The sequence below is a fragment of the Gracilinanus agilis genome, chromosome 4, assembly GCF_016433145.1.
Source record: "Gracilinanus agilis isolate LMUSP501 chromosome 4, AgileGrace, whole genome shotgun sequence".
In the NCBI taxonomy this organism is placed as follows: Eukaryota; Metazoa; Chordata; class Mammalia; order Didelphimorphia; family Didelphidae; genus Gracilinanus; species Gracilinanus agilis.
Genome location: NC_058133.1, coordinates 463,601,675 through 463,619,764, shown reverse-complemented (window position 1 = coordinate 463,619,764; position 18,090 = coordinate 463,601,675). Strand labels below are relative to the sequence as shown.

The following is an 18,090-nucleotide window of genomic DNA, read 5'->3' as shown; positions in this document are numbered from 1 at the left end:
AGGAGGAGAGTAAAACATTGACAATTATATCTCAAGAGCAGTGGTTCCCAAACTTTTTTGGCCTACCGCCCCCTTTTCCAGAAAAAATATTACTTAGCACCCCCTAGAAATTAATTTTTTTAAATTTTAATAGCAATTAATAGGAAAGATGTATTAATGTTTCTACCTTTTTCGTAAAATATAGTAAAGAAAGGTGTAAATTAGAAACATTGAACTTTGAAATTATGAAACTGTTTATTGAACTCAGAATAGAATGTAATACAAAAAAAGTTAAAACATTCGAAATCATCTCAATGAGAAGGATGAACCTGGTGTGCTGCTACCATTTTAGTAATCCTCGGCTCTATTTTCATCAGCAGTAATCTTAAATCACCACGATCAACTATTTGTAATTGGTTTCTTTTTTTTGTTGTTAATAAATTGGTTACCGTAATGAATCCACCTTCCACTAAATATGATGAAGGAAATGCAATTAAGAACTTTTGAATTACAGCCCATATTTCAGGATAAGCCGTAGGGATCTCCTTTTGCAGCCATAATTGTTGGTGTGCACCAAATGCACCTGTGGCCATCACCGCCTCCCTGGATCTCTGCAGTACCCACCATGGGGCAATGGTGCCCACTTTGGGAATCACTGCTCTAGAGGATAACCAACATACAAGGTCAGGTGACCTGGGTTCTAATTCTGGGCTTGTTACTAGGTTTTTTTGTGTGACTGTGAATAAAACCACTTTGGCCTTCAGTTTCAGTAAAATATGTTTTGGTGAAGGTTTTTCTGCATCTATTGAAATAATCAGGCGATTTCTATTAGTTTGGTTATTGATATGGTCAATTATTCTGATAGTTTTCCTAATATTAAACCAGCCTTGCATTCCTGGAATAAATCCCATTTGGTCATAGTGAAGAATCTGAAGCATTTCCTGATTCCATTCAGCTGCTTGTACCACAAGCCTCTTCCCAACCTCACTTTCATCCCTACCTGTGGTTGTATACACCTTTATATATATCCCATATATATATATATATACTGCCTTCCCTATTAGAATTGGAGCTCCTCCAAAGGACATTACCACTTGTCTTTGCACCCCTAGTCTTTAGCCCACATTTGGCACATAGTAGTCACTGAATAAAGTCTTGTTTGATGGAATGGCCTCTTATTTTCTCTGTAAAGTATAAGCCATTTATTTTAGAAGGGTGGGGTTGGGAGTGTCCAAAAGATCTGAGAAAAGTTTTTAAAAGTTTCAGTGAGGAATGGGATAACCAATTGATTTTTTAACCAATTAGGATTAAAGAATTGCTTTGTTGAAGTTGAAGTTAAATAACATATTCGTAGTAGACTCAGTCATCACTGCTGCTTGACTTCAATGACTACTCAAGTAGGAAGACATAGGAACAAAGCCGAATCAGGTAAAAGCATAAACTGAAGGCCTTCTGTGAGCATGCTAGGCATGCTAACCATTGGGCATATTGTACCTACAAAAAGAAAGCTTGGTAGCTGCCCTCTGGGCACCTACATTATGATTAGGGGAGACAAGATGAAAAGGAAGCTGATGGGGCAGCTGGTGGCTCAGTGGATTGAAATCGAGGTCTGGAGATGGGAGGTCCTGGGTCCTTGAACATTTGCTAACTGTGTGACTCTGGATGATTCGCTTAACTCCCATTCTTTTGCCTTGGATACTTCATATTGATTCTAAAGGGGAGAAGAGAACTGAAATGGTGGAGAAGTCTGGAGCGGAGCCAGGAGAGGAATGAAAGCATTAACTGGTTTGGCCTGGGTACTTGCTTAAAATGGAGTTTCGGAGGAAGGGGCAAGTATGGGGGCAGGATCTTCTAGAGTGAAAAGGCTTCAGGGATTTGTGAAAGTGGCATTTTCTGGAGTAAGAAAGCTTCTGAAGAATGGGAGAAAGAAGTCTGGAGGCCCAGGAGTGGAACTTTAGAAGAAATGAAGTTGAAAACATGGCTGACATGGGCATTTTTATTAAAATGGCAGTTCCAGGAGGAACTGGCCAATCAGAAGAAAGGACTGAGAAGGAGCCAGCCCCTTAGAGGGAAGGGAAGTGGCTTACTGAGAAGTAGCTGGTGATTCACTGTCCTGGAAATGTGTGAACAAGGGCAGGTGTGAGCCCTCTAGTGATCCCCTGTGCTTCACCTGCTCCTGTGGCACATCTTGGCCCAGCCTCTTGCGGGCCTCTTCCTTGTGCCTACAGAACTTTGGCACTATTTCCTGTCCTCCCCTGCTTTGTGACTACTTGCTTGTGCTATTGTCTAGCCTCCTGGTGAGTGTCCCTGATTCCAATCTCCTTTTTCCACAACAGGCTCTACCCTGCTATTCATAGAGTTTTCTCTGTGGGAAGCATGCTTGGGCTACCAGACAACCGACTGACTCTTATCAAAAATTATCTGTAGTTCCCCATTACATACTGGATAAAATAAAATAAAAATTTGTTTTGTATTTGAAATTAATGATTCTTTACTCTGACTCTACCTTTCCAGTTTTATTTCATTTTACTCCTTTTCATGAACTTTATATTCCAGTCAAGCTGACTAGGACATTTCATTTCTGCCTCCATTCTTTTACCACATGTCCTCATCTCTACTTCTTAAAAGTGAAGCTGAGAGCCCTTTGCTGAAACATACCTCACCTACTTCTACCCCCAAGTTACTAGCCTACTTTCCCTCTTGAATTACTTTGTTATTTTTCACTTTGCATTTATTTAGGTACAAGTAAGTTCTTTTTTAAATTATAAAGATCTTTTTACCAGTTACATGTAATAACAAATTTCCACATAAGTTTTCTGAAGTTATATGATCCAAATTGTCTCCCTCCCTCCCTTTCCTCTCCCCTCCCAGTCTTGGCAAGCAATTTGATCTGGGTTATACATACCTTATCATATAAAACTTGTCCATTTTGGTCATTTTTATAAGACAATGATAAAACCAAAACCCCAAAATAAAAACCCAAATAAGCTAAAGTGAAAAATTGTATACCTTGGTCTTCATTCCAACTCCCAACAGTTCTTTGGAGGTGTTTAGGATTCTTTGTCATAAGTCCCTCATAATTGTCCTGGATCATTATGTTGATGAGAGTAGCTCAATTTATCACAGTTGATTCCACAGTATTGCTGTTACTGTATATGATGTTCTCCTGGTTCTGCTTATTTCTCTCCACATCAGTTCACATGGGTCTTTCCAGCTTCTTCTGAAATGATTTTGTTCATTCTTTACAGCACAAAAGCATTCCATCACCGTCATATACCACAATTTATTCAGCCATTCCCCAACTGATGGACATCCCTTCAATTTCCAGTTTTTTGCCACCACAAAAAGAGCAGCTATAAATATTTTTGCACAAGTAAGTCCTTTACTCTTTTTACAAGCAAGCTCTTTGATTTCAAGGACTATTTAGTTTTCATTTGTCTTTTTATCCCCTTTGCCTTGTGCAAAGTAGGCACATTGGGTTAAATTCTGGACAAACCAGAATTCTTGCTATTCCTGCTCCTTAAGATATACTTCTAGGCTTGACTTGGGGACAGCTTCCCTACATGAAGTCTTCCTCTATCAATCCTTTCAGATGACTATAATTGTTATTTTATCAAGTGCCGGGAGCCCCTCATAGAAATAAGGGTTTCCATCAGGATCCATCGAGTCAGTGTAAATGGCAAAGCCTTACATTGATCCCTATTGTCTGAAAACCAGGCCACAGGATGGATGGATACCCAATTAGACCCCTCTGTGTGACTCTTCTGACCAACATTTTTTATTATTAAAATTACTACAATCTATATTTTAGGGTAACCTCAAGTTTTGTAGTATAGATATAAAATTTCTTTGTAGAAATCCATTTATAGAACTTCCTTATAGAATTCCCTTTAAGACTCTATAATAAACCAGCATTTAATGAGTTAATAATTATACCCTTAGTGAAATAGGAGAAGCTGCTCTTTTCTCTGTCTCATAGTTTGAAGGCCACAGCATGACAAAATAGAAATACCTTTTTGCCTCAATCCTTTCTCAAGCTGAATTTAATAATAATAAACCCCATGAAAGTAAAATATTCTCACACTTTACTACTTTCCCAGTTTAGACTTATCCCCCTGAATTTGAGGGTTCTCACACTCTAATCCACTTTTGAAATATGTTGAAGGTTCTTTTAAAAAAAATAAAACTTAGATAAAGTAGGTTTTTGGTAGCCTTGAGAATTATTTAGACTGGATATGATCGATATGCAGAAATACATTTTGTGTGCCAAAATTTTATGTACCTAAGTATAATCTTGATTTTCTTTTCTCTGTTTTGAATTTGAAATGTAAATTTTCCCAGCATTTGTGTGACTGAGAGAATGGTATAAAAATAAAGATTAGCAGGAAGTCTGAGAGAACAGCTTCTGGAAACCCACAGTGTCTCCAACTCTCTCTTCCTCCCTCTCGGCTAAACCATCACACCTCTCAAGATAACTGGAAACTGCTGGCTGGCTTCCAGCAATTAAGTATCAATACCGTTGTACTTTGTCAGCTCTCTACTTTGTACTTAATTATGTTTCACCTTGTATCATACTTCATTCTAAACATTTTATCTCCCCCTTCAGATCAAAAGTCTTTTTTATCAGGATTTTTGTAGCAGTTGAGCTCTGAGCCTTCTTGAAGGAAGCCAAGGAATTCAGGAGGCATAAGTAAGGAAGTGCCTCCCAGAAAGGCTAGTGGTATTAGATTATATGAAATAGAATCGATGTTAAGAGATTAAGTATTTTGTATCCTCTTCAAATACCTTATGAGAGTTAACCTTGTTGTATGCCAGTTAATACTCTATAGAGCCATGTTGGCAAAGCTGTGGCATGGGTGCCAGGCCAGCATGGGGGGGGGGGACTGCTTCATTCCCCCTCTTCCCAGCACACAAGGACATTTTTGCAAGCCTTGCCCCTCTATCCAGCTGTCCAGTACAAGCATGTCCTCCCTCCATTGTCTGGAGTAATGTGGGGGGCTCATAGGCAGCTTGAAGTTGCCGTTTAGGCAAAAGATCTCTAAAAGGTTCGCCAGTGCCACTATAGAGAAAGCTTTGTGTTTTGGTAAGCGCAGCATTCAAATGAGCCAGTCTGGATCATGTACCTCATACTAGGTTGAGGTGGCTTAGCCTTTTGACACTGGAGATAATGTTCTTGTGTTTTGGGTATAAAGCTCTGGATTGGCCTGGTAAACTTGTGTTAATTGTTTGTGATATTACATAACAACTTGGTTCTGTAAAATCATCTTCTTTGGAATTACACAATTGCACTTAAATATTTATGAAAGTTTGCCAAAATAAGACTTGCTGACAAAGTTTAACATAACTTGAATAGCTATCCAGCCTTTGCCAGATCTCTCCCTAATTAGAGGTTCACTTCTGCTTGTATTAAAATGCCTCTCCTATTCCTGAGAGAGTAGGGATTGCTTCACCTTTATTTTAATGGAATGTTATTTCTAGTTCTTGTGGTTCTGAGTTCAAAATAAATTTTGGTTGTGAAATTTAGAGGCTAGTTTCTTATTTAATGTTAAACATTCCTTCTTACTGAATATTGTCTCTTTTGCATTTATATAGGCTCCAAGATTTTGAGTTAGAAGGGACCTTAGAGATTAACAAAGTTGAAAACAATTTTCCCCATTTATCTGTTTCCTTCCTATCTCTGGGAAGTAAATATTTCTGCGTTAGTAAATAAATCTGTGATCTGTGATTTTAGTTGTTACGTATGGTTAGAAGAACCTTACTTCTTTAAAAGTTAACTGCCTTGGCCATAATAGTAAAACTGGGATTCATGTAACTTGAGGAATAGGATAATCAGGAATGAGATTATGGTCTTTAATTTACCATTACTATTACTAGTTTTTATTGCTGGCCCTTCTATGTTGTTAGCTCCTAGAGGGCAAGCAAGAATGAAGCCCCATCTTTGCTTCAATCTTAACACATACCTCTGCACATGGTAGGTATCAATCACCTCAATGTTGTGAAAGGAGTGAATGAGTGAGTGAAAGAACAAAAAATACACAAAGCTAGAGATGATTTCATTTCTTTGTATTTGGGTCCCCAGCCCTTGATGTTAGGCCCTTGAATGAATGAATGAATGAATGAATGAATGAATGAATGAATGAAATATAGAGCATCAAGGGATTCAGAGTCCACGAACAAATACAGGAAAATAAAGCACTAAAGTGTAACCTATTATGCTTGTCCTGGAAGGTAAAGACTCTTTGTGAGACTGCTAGATGATTGGCTCCTCTTTTCTTGCCATCATCTAAAGCTAAACAATCCACAAAAATATCCTGTGTAGTTGGCAAAGTTTTGTTTTTCTTGCCCCTCATACCTTTAGTCTCTCCAATGTTAGGCAGTTCCTTTAAACTATATCCTCTTGAGAACATCTCCCTTTAGAAGTCCTTTCTTCAAATCCAAGAACTCTTTATTTTGGTGAAACTTGATCTCAGAGTTATATATTTAAGTAACCTTCAAGTCTTCAGAAGCTAGTCTCTGACCTGAGGATACAAAAACAAAATGGAATCATCCTTACCCCCAAGGAGCTTATATTCTGCAGCCCAAGTAAATATACAATATGTAGGAAGTGATTTTTAAGAGAGAGATTTGGGTGGGAGGACTGGAAGGGCATTAGAAAGGGTCCGTTTTAAGAGATGGGGGAGGATCTATGATCGGAAAGATGGCATCCTAAAACAGGTGAAGAGGTAGAACATTTTAAACATCAAAAACAGCCTATATTAAGAACCACTAATGAGCCAGTTTGACTGGAATGGAGGGGAGTGATAGAAGGGTTTATTGCATAATGAAAAAGGTTATGTTTATTAAATAGAATGTTGGCTTGTGACTTCCAAAGGAATGTGGTAACTTTTTTCCTTTAAACTTATTCAGAAGTTTTATGGAGAGTACCTTGACTCTAAGAAATCATTATCCATCTGTCTTATGTCTGATTTAACCATGAAGATTATACTTGGTAGAATATTGCTGGCTATTATATCTATGCTCTACAGCTGACTGATGAACATTACACTCATCTACATGCCCAAGTATATAAATTATTAAATAGCAACTAAGACACTTAGACAAGTTAGGTAGAGCTTACTTGCTAAACAGTGAATTAACTTTCTTTTTTGCAGATCTTTGGAACTGAAGGGAATTTTGAAATCCATCATCAGTTAAGATGGCACCTGCTATTGGAGGTCCCCAAGGATATACCCCTCCAGAAGGAGGCTGGGGATGGGTTGTGGTTATTGGATCCTTCATCTCTATTGGCTTCTCTTATGCATTTGCCAAATCAATTACTGTATTCTTCAAAGAAATTGAAGTCATCTTCCATGCCACTTCTAGTGAAGTCTCATGGATATCTTCCATCATGTTGGCTGTCACTTATGGAGGAGGTGAGTACTCATGCCCAGAGGGCCTTGATGAACCTTTATCATGCTTCGAAAGATTCCTGGTTAGATAATGACATGTTTGAAACAGAATTTAAATAGCTAGGACTGGTGCTTTATTTGCATTTCTCATTTGCCAAAAGAACTGTAGGACTATCATGTGCCTTCTAAAGTCTAACATGATGTACAATTCTAATACAAAGATTAGAGATCTTGAAAAAGCTGCAGGTTGTAATGAAAGAGCCATATTTGGCCAGAGAACTGCATTTGGAAGCATCAGGGCTATGCAATTATTTAGCTTGTTTTCCTGAATCAAAAAATTCTGGTAACTCATTTCTTCTTGTTGCTGCTGTCAGTTAGGCTTTCTCAAGACAAATTCTAAATACAAGTTTGTTTTTGCTGATGTTAATGGAGTTAAAATTCAGGCATGACCTTTTTAGTTTCTATGGAAAAGCATTAATCAGATAAAAGTTTTCATACAATTTCAAAATTGAATCATCTTCCTTTGTGTTTGTGGCCTCATGAATATGAGACATTTTAACAAGACCTCAAATTTAGCTTTGCTTACTTATCCTATACTTTTTCTGGAATGATATAAAAGAAAAATTACTATTTTCACATTTAGTAAGAAAGTAATTTGCAAACTTCAATAAAATGGTGGTGATTGTTTGCATGACTTCTGGACATCAAGCAGCTTTCTTTATGTTTAAAACTCAAACTACTATATATTCCTTAATTTCTGCAGCATTTAGTATTGTAGTCAAACCCTGCTGAGGATCTACTGTGGATGTTTGTTAGATTTGTTAAAGTTGATCCTCTTTGTTTTAGTCAAGACTTGACTTCTGTTACCTTGTTGATTTTTGGTAGCAATCTAGTGTCTCATTCTGTTTTTTCTCAAATATATTTAACAGTGAACTTCAGAAGTTTCCATAGGCCGGATGTTATAATATTACTAATAAGGATAACCATAATTCACATACTATCCTACAGTTTTCAAAATAATAATGATATAATGATATGATCAAAGTACTTTGATATATGTCAATTCAGGCTATCAGTTGTGGGGGAATTAGCCTAGGGCACTAAATTGGTGGCAGAATAGATCAGTCATTTCTAAGTATCTACCATTAGCTCAGGACTGTGTAAGTTGCTATGGAGGGATACAGAATAAGTTGGATGTTTGGTCTTTGCCTTTAAGGAACTTATGATGTAATTGTGTACTAATAGAAGCATAAGCAGACAGTATGATAGTATAAAGCTAAGTATTGCATTGTCTGGTACAGATACATGATGGTTCATAAAGCACCCAGGGTTATGTGGTTTGTTAGTGGCAGAGCCAGAATTTAAGCCCAGGATTTCTGCCCTCTCATCCCAAGTCCAAGGCTTTTTCACTCTGCCTTTCTACATATTTACAGGAAGTAGCTGAGAATCATAAATTCCAAGCAACTACTAAAATTGCTAACAACAGATTTTGGAGAACCAGAATCTGGTAACATTTAGATTGTCTCTCCTGAGAACTAATAGTCCAACTACTCGGTCTGAATTAATGAGCTTTTAACTATGTTTGATAGATGAGGAAACTAAGACCAAAGTTATTTCTTGACCAAATTCCTAATCTGGACTAGTGCTCTTTCTGTCATGGCATCATCCTGTCTCCACTTAAGAAAAGACCAGCGTGTTTGGACAGGATGAGGAGAACCCAAAACTCTGGAGTCTTGCTCCATGCATCCCAGGATTCCAACACTTTGCTAGAATGTAAATGTAGTTACTCTTTATTTCTTGGGAAGTGTATTGCTTAATTTTCGAAGTAGAGTAATATGACCTAGAGGTAGATCTTCCCATGTAGTTACTTGTATGTGTCTATAATGCTACTGAGTTCATGACTGGACTGGCAGAAAGCTAAAAATTCATTTGCATTTTGCATCAAAAGCAGCTTATGTCAGTGGACTAATTGCACACAAAACTTTCCTCTGGGAAACAGTTCCTTCTTTGTATTTACCCTGTCAGTGAGGTGAAGGGACCAGCATATTTCTCAGCATATTATAAAAATCTGGAAATTACAACCATTTTTTAAAACTGATTGATGTCATCCTTCTCCTTAGCTAATGACCCTGATGAACAAATTATCTCTAATGAGCCTTGTTTCAGCTAGTGACATGTGTTGTTTTTAAATGGTGTATCCTTTTTATGTTGTCACAACATTTTAGTTTGAATGTTTCTGTGCCACACTCTGAACACTGACATGTTTTGGACCTTAGGAAGAGGCCCTAATTGTTTTTCCTTCTCAGTGATCTAAACCAGAGACAGACCCTGCCAATACTACCTTTTTAGAGTGGATGTATTCCTTCATTGGAATTTTCCTAAGAAAAAGGCATTCCATAGAATGATTATCATTGTTGGCTTCTGAACTCATTAAGGGTGGGAGAGGAGGGGTATTAATTTATTCTATATGCCTTTCAATGCTTTCTCCCCTAGGTCCCATTAGCAGTATCCTAGTGAACAAGTATGGTAGCCGGCCAGTAATGATGCTTGGTGGCTGCCTATCAGGATGTGGTTTGATTGCTGCCTCATTTTGTAACACCGTGAAAGAGCTGTACTTCTGTGTTGGAGTCATTGGTGGTAAGTTGGGCTGTTCTTCATGTTGTAATTCTTAGCACTGGTTGTTCTGCCAACCATCTGCCAACATTTTTAAGAAGTGAATTTTGATATAGATACCAAGAATGCTTGTTAGAGGTAGAGAAAATGATAAGTGCTTAGAAGTAACCTTACAAAGATGATACGCTTGCTATACAAAGTGTCATTACAAGGAGAAGCACCATCTTTTCTATAAAGAACAGGCCATACCAACTAGGCTAACCTCACTTAATTTTTTGACCGTTAGTAGACTGATAAATCAAGGGAATATTGTAGATGAGGACACTAGCAAAATATTTGTCAAAATCCCTTATAATTCTCTTGAACAGGATGGAGCAACATAAGCTAGATGGTAGTATAATTATAAAAGGACCCACAAATAGTTGAGTGACTGATCCAAAAGAACAGTCATAATTCATATCAACTAAAAAAGAGTTCTCTTTAATGGAATGTCCTGGGGACCTGCTTTTTTTTTGGCCCTATTAAATGGTGCTGATAAATCTTTTTACTACTAACATGGATGAAGAAATATATAATAATAATAACTGGCATTTATGTAATGCTTTAAAGTTTTCAAATTCTCTACATTCATTATGTCATTTGTACTTAAACAGCCATTTGAGGTAAGAAACAGACTTGGGGAGCTTCAGTAACTCATCCATATTTACACATGTTTATACAGCTCTATGTCTATTCTTGCATGTGTACAAAATATTTGGGAGTTATCTCTATATGGATTGAGCACATCTTCAATGAGGTCAGTGGTTAGAAATAAACGAGCTTTGGGGACCATATTCAACAGTGGACTATATCTTTGGTGTTTTGCAGAGAATCTAAGATCTTAAAGCGCATATGGTTTGTTGATAATAAAAAAGGATTTAATTAAGATCTCTCATCCCCTCATCAAAATCATTCAGGGTTCTTTGAAAGATAGGACAACAGAAATAACCCTATTAAGTGGTTGTCTGACAAGAAATAAAAGAGAAAGCATTAAATAGAGAGATATAAATTCTTGCTGCTGTGAGAGGGTTCAGGTCAAAGGCGGACTTCCTTTGGATCATGGACCACATTTTAGTGGTGTTTCTATATGGTGTAACATGGAACACCACTGCCTCTAAAAAATTAAAGCTGAATATTAATCACCAAAAGGGTATATCTGGGGACATTGGTAGGTTGTGAGCAGCCTACAGCATGTCACCAATGAAGAATTCCTTAAAAGAACAGGGGTGACAAGAGGATGTCAGTGTTCCACTTGGTGTTACCTCTCAGTGAAAAAAGAGAGAGAGAGAAAGCAAAGGAGTCTTCCAACATCTTGGGTATCTTACCTGAAATGAACTTTGAAGGATGTGGACAAGTTTTACACAGGATGGATAGTGATAGGTTTGATCTCCATGACTGGAGAGCTCCCAAATCAGCAAGACCACAGGTTCCCATGTGTATTTGAATGGAAAGTAGAATGTCAGCTTCTCGAGGGTAGGCACTGTTTCTTGCTTTTTCTTTGTATCACTGGTCATTATGTTAAATATTCCTTAATGTATTTTGAAGTTAACTGTTTTGTTTTGTTTTTCTCCTCAGGTCTTGGACTCTCCTTCAATTTAAATCCAGCTTTAACCATGATTGGCAGATATTTCTTCAAAAAGCGTCCATTGGCAAATGGGTTGGCCATGGCAGGGAGTCCTGTATTTCTCTCTACCCTGGCACCCATGAATCAGGCTTTCTTTGGCATCTTCGGCTGGAGGGGCAGCTTCTTAATTCTTGGGGGTTTGCTACTAAACTGCTGTGTAGCTGGAGCGCTTATGCGACCAATAGGACCCAAACCAAATGCAGTGAAAAAAGAAATATCCAAAGAATCTCTACAGGAAATAGGGAAATTGGACTCAAAAAAAGGGGCTGGTGATGCAAATACAGATCTTATTGCTGGAAACAGTAAGCAAGAGAAACCGAAGCGGTCATTCTTCCAAACAATTAATAAGTTCCTGGATTTATCCCTCTTCAAGCATAGAGGCTTTTTGCTGTACCTCTCTGGCAATGTACTCATGTTTTTTGGATTATTTACTCCCCTAGTTTTTCTTAGTAATTATGCCAAGAGCCAGAATATATCTAAAGAGTCTTCTGCCTTTCTGCTCTCCATTTTAGCTTTTGTCGACATGATAGCCAGACCCTCTATGGGACTTGTAGCCAACACGAAGTGGGTGAGACCTCGAGTGCAGTATTATTTTGCTGCCTCGATAATCTGTAATGGTGTATGCCATCTGCTGGCACCCTTATCTACCAGTTATGCTGGGTTTTGTATCTATGCGGCATTCTTTGGATTTGCATTTGGCTGGCTTAGCTCAGTATTGTTTGAAACACTAATGGACCTTGTTGGAACTCAGAGGTTCTCCAGTGCTGTGGGTTTGCTGACAATCATGGAGTGCTGTCCTGTTCTCCTGGGGCCACCACTTTTAGGTACAGTATGTCTGTTTTATACATGATACTTGTATGTGTATATATAGGTTTGGGGAAATGAATTCCACAAAGCATTAATCCTAAACTAGGAATAGACCGAGAACTTTAAAGGTAAGCAGTAGGTACCCTATGCCTGGAAGTGAAATTATCTGCTCCAAAGAAATCCTTTGGGATAATTTCTTAAAGAAGTTCAATTATTTTGCTCGACCACAGAATCAGGATCAAAAAAGATCTTCATAGGCTAGAACATGATGTTAAAGCAAATAAGGTGAAATTCAACATGGCTAAATGTAAAAGGATAAAACACCTGGATACAAAAAATAAAAAGAGAGGCACAGTCAGATAGCCATTTATTTGTCTGAAAAAAATCCAAGCATGTTAGTGGCCCACAAGCTCATTATGAATTAATAGTATGTCAAAGCTAAAGTAGTCTTAGGCTTCCTTGAATAAGGAGGTGCGGAGCCCTCGCTCATCTGGTCATGCTGCATCTGGAGTGCTGTGTTTGGTTCAGAACATCCCAGGATACAAAGGTAATTGGGAGAGCACTCCAAAGTGGGCAGATGGGTGGATGGATGGGCAGGTGAGGAGCAGCTGATGAGCAGAAGACTGAGGAACGGGGAGATGAGAGCTATTTGCAGGTATTGAAAGTCTGTCATGTGGAAGAATAACTGTCCACAAGTGTTTGTTAAATAACTACTATATCCCTGATGAAACAATTCTTGCCCTTGAGGAATGTATATTCTACCAAGAGGGAGAACACAAGTTTTTTTCAATTTTCAAATTATGTTTAAAATTTTCAAATTATATATGAAATACTTAGTAATTTGGAGGTTGGAAAGGATTAAACTTATTCTATTTGTCCTCACTGGGAAGAACTAGTTATAATGGGTGGAAAGTCTCCAGGAAAATATTTAGATTCCATGCCAGGAAAAACTTGCTAACAAAGTGCTCTGAGAGTAAGATGGACTGCCCTCAAGGATGGGGAGTTCTCTCTGAATTAAATTTCTTCAGATAGAGACTGGGAGATTCTTTTAGGATATGGGTTGGATAGATGGCCCTTGAGGTCCTTCCCACCTCTTAAATGCTGAGACTTTGTGAAAATACATGACAGAAAAAGAATTTGGGCTTTCTTGAGAATGCTTCATCCCTGCCATAATGTTGATTAGTTGTACAGAATAAAACTCAGCTTTTTGTTTAGGATGGTGGATAAGTAGTAGAGGAGTATATAATACTATCCAATAAGTTATCTTTAATAGACAAAATTGAGTGTTCAAAATGAACTGGAGGTGTAAGAGAAGGGCCTCTAATCCTGGCTTTTGTTTTGTTTTACTAATTAGAATGTTTGGGGTTTCCTTCAGCCTTAATGTTCTTATTCCTTTAAAATGAGAATATTGACCTCTTTAGTCACCCTTCTTGTCTTTTAAAATTGCTAGGAATAGGAAACCTGGAGATTCTACCTCAGCCCCAGCAGAGGCTCATGGGATCCTCAGTGATCCATGGCCCTGAGCTAAATCTTCCTGCTTCTAGTCTGATGTCATCTTCTTAATGAGTGACACCTTGAGCTCTTAACTGTGGAACATCTGTCCCTTTTTTTCTCATTTAGGTCGTCTCAATGATATGTATGGGAATTACAAATACACGTACTGGGCCTGTGGAGTTATCCTTATCGTGTCAGGCATCTACCTTTTTATTGGCATGGGCATCAATTACCACCTTTTGGCAAAAGAACAGAAAGCAGAGGAAGAACTGAGAAAGGAAGGAAAGGAGCAAGAAACCAACATAGACAGCAGCGAGAAGCCGAAAGAGACCAATAAAGCTGTGGAAGCTGTCCAGCAGACACCCCCGGAAGAAAGTCCCAAAGAGGAGGAAAACCGCATTTAAGACAAGCACTGCTGGGGTGGAGAGGGAGGAAAGAGCTCATATCCCGAAATAGCCTAAAATGGTCTGCTGGCTGACTGATAACCAGTGGTGCTCAATTCAGAAAAGGGGATTTCTGTGGGAAATTGTACCAGGTGTTCATGAAATTCTTCAGTTTTGAGTGTTTTCCTTTTATATTTAATATCATTACAAACAAAATCTGCCATATTTTGGAGGGAGAGTTAAGGATGAGGGAAGGAACTAGTTTTTATATATTGGATTTTAATAGTGACTTGAAGATACTTATGTGCCTTAAATGTTTGTCTGTAGACCTCCTTATAAAGCCTTAACTTTTAAAATAGTTTAGTTTTATTTTGTCTTTTCAAATCATTTTTTAAAAATCAGGCAACAAATACCTGGAAGAAAAATCCACAAAAACTCCATGTGATGATTAAGGCAGCAGTATGAGTGTTGATCCCTGCTTCAGGGAACTTTTGTCACATTCTGTCAGACCCATTATCCCGGGGAAGTGTGTTGGAAGGGCTGGGGCAGCCCTCTGAAGTTATCCTTTACTGTTTGACATTTTGACTTGTATGATTTTTTTTGCCTCCCATCCACATTTTCTAACCACCCCCAGATCATTCGGGATAGAGTTCTTAAAAAGTATGTTTTTTTCCTTTAACATGACTTGTATTTCTCAACACTCCTCATTGTTTTTTGGTTATTTTTCCCAGGGTTGGTAATTACAAGTTAAATGTGCTCATGGGAGCATCTTTTTGAAACACTATTCTCAAAATTCACTGTTTTTTAGAAGTATAAAGTGGATATTTTCAACTCTACCCCACTTTGCCCTCACTTTTGCAATCATTTGTATTATTTCCCTTTTTTTAATGTTAGAAAGTCGAATGTTTTATGTCGTTCTTGAACAAGTCTCTGTCTTTGGGCTGCTTGGTAAACACCCCGACTTCCATTAAATGTAGAGAGTGGCATTTGGAGGAATGACTGAATTTAGCTCACTGTTTGTTTTTCCCCAAAACCTCAGTTAAACTTAGTGAGCTGATTGGAAGCATTTTTTTCTGGCAACTTTACTTTTTCTCCATTCACACTGGTCCCCTTTTGCTCTGCTAGCTTTAAGCAGTGTGTAAGGTATTATTTTGCTTGAAAGTTTTTCCATGTTTGCATACTAAATGGGGCCAGAGGAATTTGGCCATGCAAGCTATTGAAGAGAAGTGGGAGGGAATTTGCTAATGTACTTAATCCCAGTGAAGACTTTCACTGGCTTTCTCATTAGACTTTAAAGCAAATTAAGATAATTAGTCAGAAACAATTAGGTTCCTTCTCTTTCCAACTGGAACTCTAAGAGTTTGAGAGCCTACTTATTTACTTACCTTAAAGTTAGAGAATTAAGAGTTTGGGTGGGGGGGAAGGCAGAGAAATATTTCCCTGTTTGTCTTGTATACTTGGAGAAAGGAAGAGACTGATAAAAAGGCATTCAGTGAATAGAATTTTCTTAGAGTAAGTGACATAGTGGAAGTGTTGATCCAAAACCTTGTAAAAGGCTAACTTTTCCAAATAAATACTTTTTTAAAAAATAATTCATTTACCAAGTTCTGGTTTGTCTGTAGGAACCTGGGTCTTTAATTTTTTATAGCCAAGTTCCAGTGTGTCACTTGTCAATATTAAAGTAACTCATGCCAGCTTTTATGTGCCTTGGGAGTTTGTTTATATGGTGTCCTTCATTTTTTCATTCTCTGCACTCCTTATGTTAAGGTAGGCAGACATGAGGTACTCTTTCTTTCTTCCTTCCTTCCTTTCTCTCTTTCTTTTTTTCTTCCTAAAACATTTTCTCTCTTAATCCAACAGCATTCAGATCAGTTAGCTTTCAGGGCAAGATGCAGAACTCACTTTTCAAGTAGAATGCTTCTATGATTAGCCTCCATTCCATTTCCCCCTCCCCAGAATATGTGTTCAGAAACAAAACTTAAATGACTAAAAAGCATATGTCGTAATTTTTGTTAGAATCACAAGAATTTGGGGGGGAAACTATGGAAAAGAGGCACTTAATATATTTTTCAAAGCAGAGATGAGTTGTATAACGGATAACAAAAATGAAGGTACTTCTGTGTAGTTTTGTAGCAACTTAAACCAAAAGGGGCCTTGGAGACCATCCTGTCAAATACTCCCATTTTAAAGACTCAGAAACAGGCCCAACATCAGGCAGGAAGTCGTTAAGAGTGATGGAGCTAGAACAGGTTTAGCTCTCAGGGACCTCTTCTTTTTCACTGTACTATACCTCCTAGCCCTCATAATTACCAGTTACCTCTTTGTTATAAATCATACAAAGGCTGCTGATGCTTTCTGTCCCACTATGGAGGCTTTTGAATGTAGGAATTCTTAAGGCATTGCATTTGACACAATACTACCTATTGCTTTAGGTTTAGGAGAAGAGATACGTCTACACAAGTTCTTATCAGTCTGTCCACTTCTCCCTTTTTTCTTCCATTCCCCATATTTCTTCACAAAGCATAGAAAAAAGGCAAATTTATTTGTTTAGTTGCAGTGCCAACCTTAAAAGAGAAATCCCAGAAGCCTCTTTTTGGCAGTACTTTCATCTCTATGCCTAGGGTGGGGATCCAGGTGCCCATCATGCCTGCTCAGTATCAGTTTGTAAACTTAAAAAAGAACAAAAGCAATGTTGAAATTAGTTAAGAATAGAATCATTCAGTCAGCTAAGGTCAGTCAGCTATTAAAAAATTTTGAGGAAAACTCATCATTTTCTTTTAATGAATGACTGTTGAACTCAGTAGAAGCAAAATGGAATCTTTTCTCTGTCTGATGTGTAAAACAACCAGAAAAAGACTAAAAGTTACAAACTGTTGACAAATTATACTTCAATTCTACTGAAAATTTGGAATTTTCTATAAATTCTGCATGAGAATGGCCAATATGAATTATTAGCTTGTACAAAAAAGTCCTTTTGAAAGAGATTATGAAAAAAACCAGAGATATTCTATCAAGTGACCATTTCTGAAATTTTTGAGCTTGACCCAGAGACAGTATTAAATGGTATAATGTGAATAATTCTCTGGTCTTGATGGCTGACTGGATTACTAGTTTTATGTGTACTGTAATTTATATGTGTGTATTTTTATCATTGTCTTCCTAAATTTTACAAAAGGAAAAAGGACTATGGGTTGAGGGATCTGCTTTTTGAAGCCATTTAATGTTTTGTATGAAGCAGTGTTTTATTGTATTGAATTTTGAACTTGTAAACTAGATATGTTTTAGTTTCAAGAATTTAGGTTTTTTTCTCCCTTAGTAAACAGTTCTCACAATACAATAAACTTAGCGATAATTAGTGCATGTGTTGTATCTATTTTTTCTTCTTAAAGGTAATTTGAAGAAGGAGAAGAAAGCTAAACGCTAAATTGCTACCTTAAATAATAAGACATTTTTGCTGCTAAAGTAAGCTTGTGTGAAAGGCACTTCTATAAAGGTCCTCATTTGATAGTAGAGTTTATTAAATGACAAGTCATTACCAGCCAAGATTACCTGTCACACTCAAGGGTAGGTATTAAAAAGTCTTTTCCACAAATAGCTTTAAGTAGCTAAACAGCCCAAATGAAAGGCCACCAGTGTGATAAACTGAGTCATATGTCACAAGGGTCTTCACTGACCTTTTGCCATAGATAGCATATACTGAATAGGATTATAGATTAGAGCTGGAAGTAACCTTAGAGGCTGCCTAGACCCACTTTTTCCCCTT

General features: G+C 37.7%; 1 protein-coding gene across 1 annotated transcript; it reads left to right on the top strand.

The window, feature by feature from the left end:
* The first annotated feature begins 7,174 nt into the window (after nt 1–7,174).
* On the top strand, nt 7,175–17,682 carry SLC16A1 (solute carrier family 16 member 1). Its single transcript, XM_044672352.1, has 4 exons — nt 7,175–7,391; nt 9,861–10,004; nt 11,595–12,467; nt 14,071–17,682. Exons 1-4 carry the CDS (start codon nt 7,175–7,177, stop codon nt 14,346–14,348), a joined length of 1,512 nt encoding a protein of 503 aa, XP_044528287.1. The 3' UTR covers nt 14,349–17,682.
* Nucleotides 17,683–18,090: the final 408 nt, after the last annotated feature.

Excerpts from the sequence above, each read along its gene's own strand:
- SLC16A1 (XM_044672352.1), top strand. The coding sequence starts at position 7,175 with ATGGCACCTGCTATTGGAGGTCCCCAAGGATATACCCCTCCAGAAGGA. Across the intron at positions 7,392-9,860 it reads GGCTGTCACTTATGGAGGAG|GTCCCATTAGCAGTATCCTA; the intron begins GTGAGTACTCAT and ends TTTCTCCCCTAG. Across the intron at positions 10,005-11,594 it reads CTGTGTTGGAGTCATTGGTG|GTCTTGGACTCTCCTTCAAT; the intron begins GTAAGTTGGGCT and ends TTTTCTCCTCAG.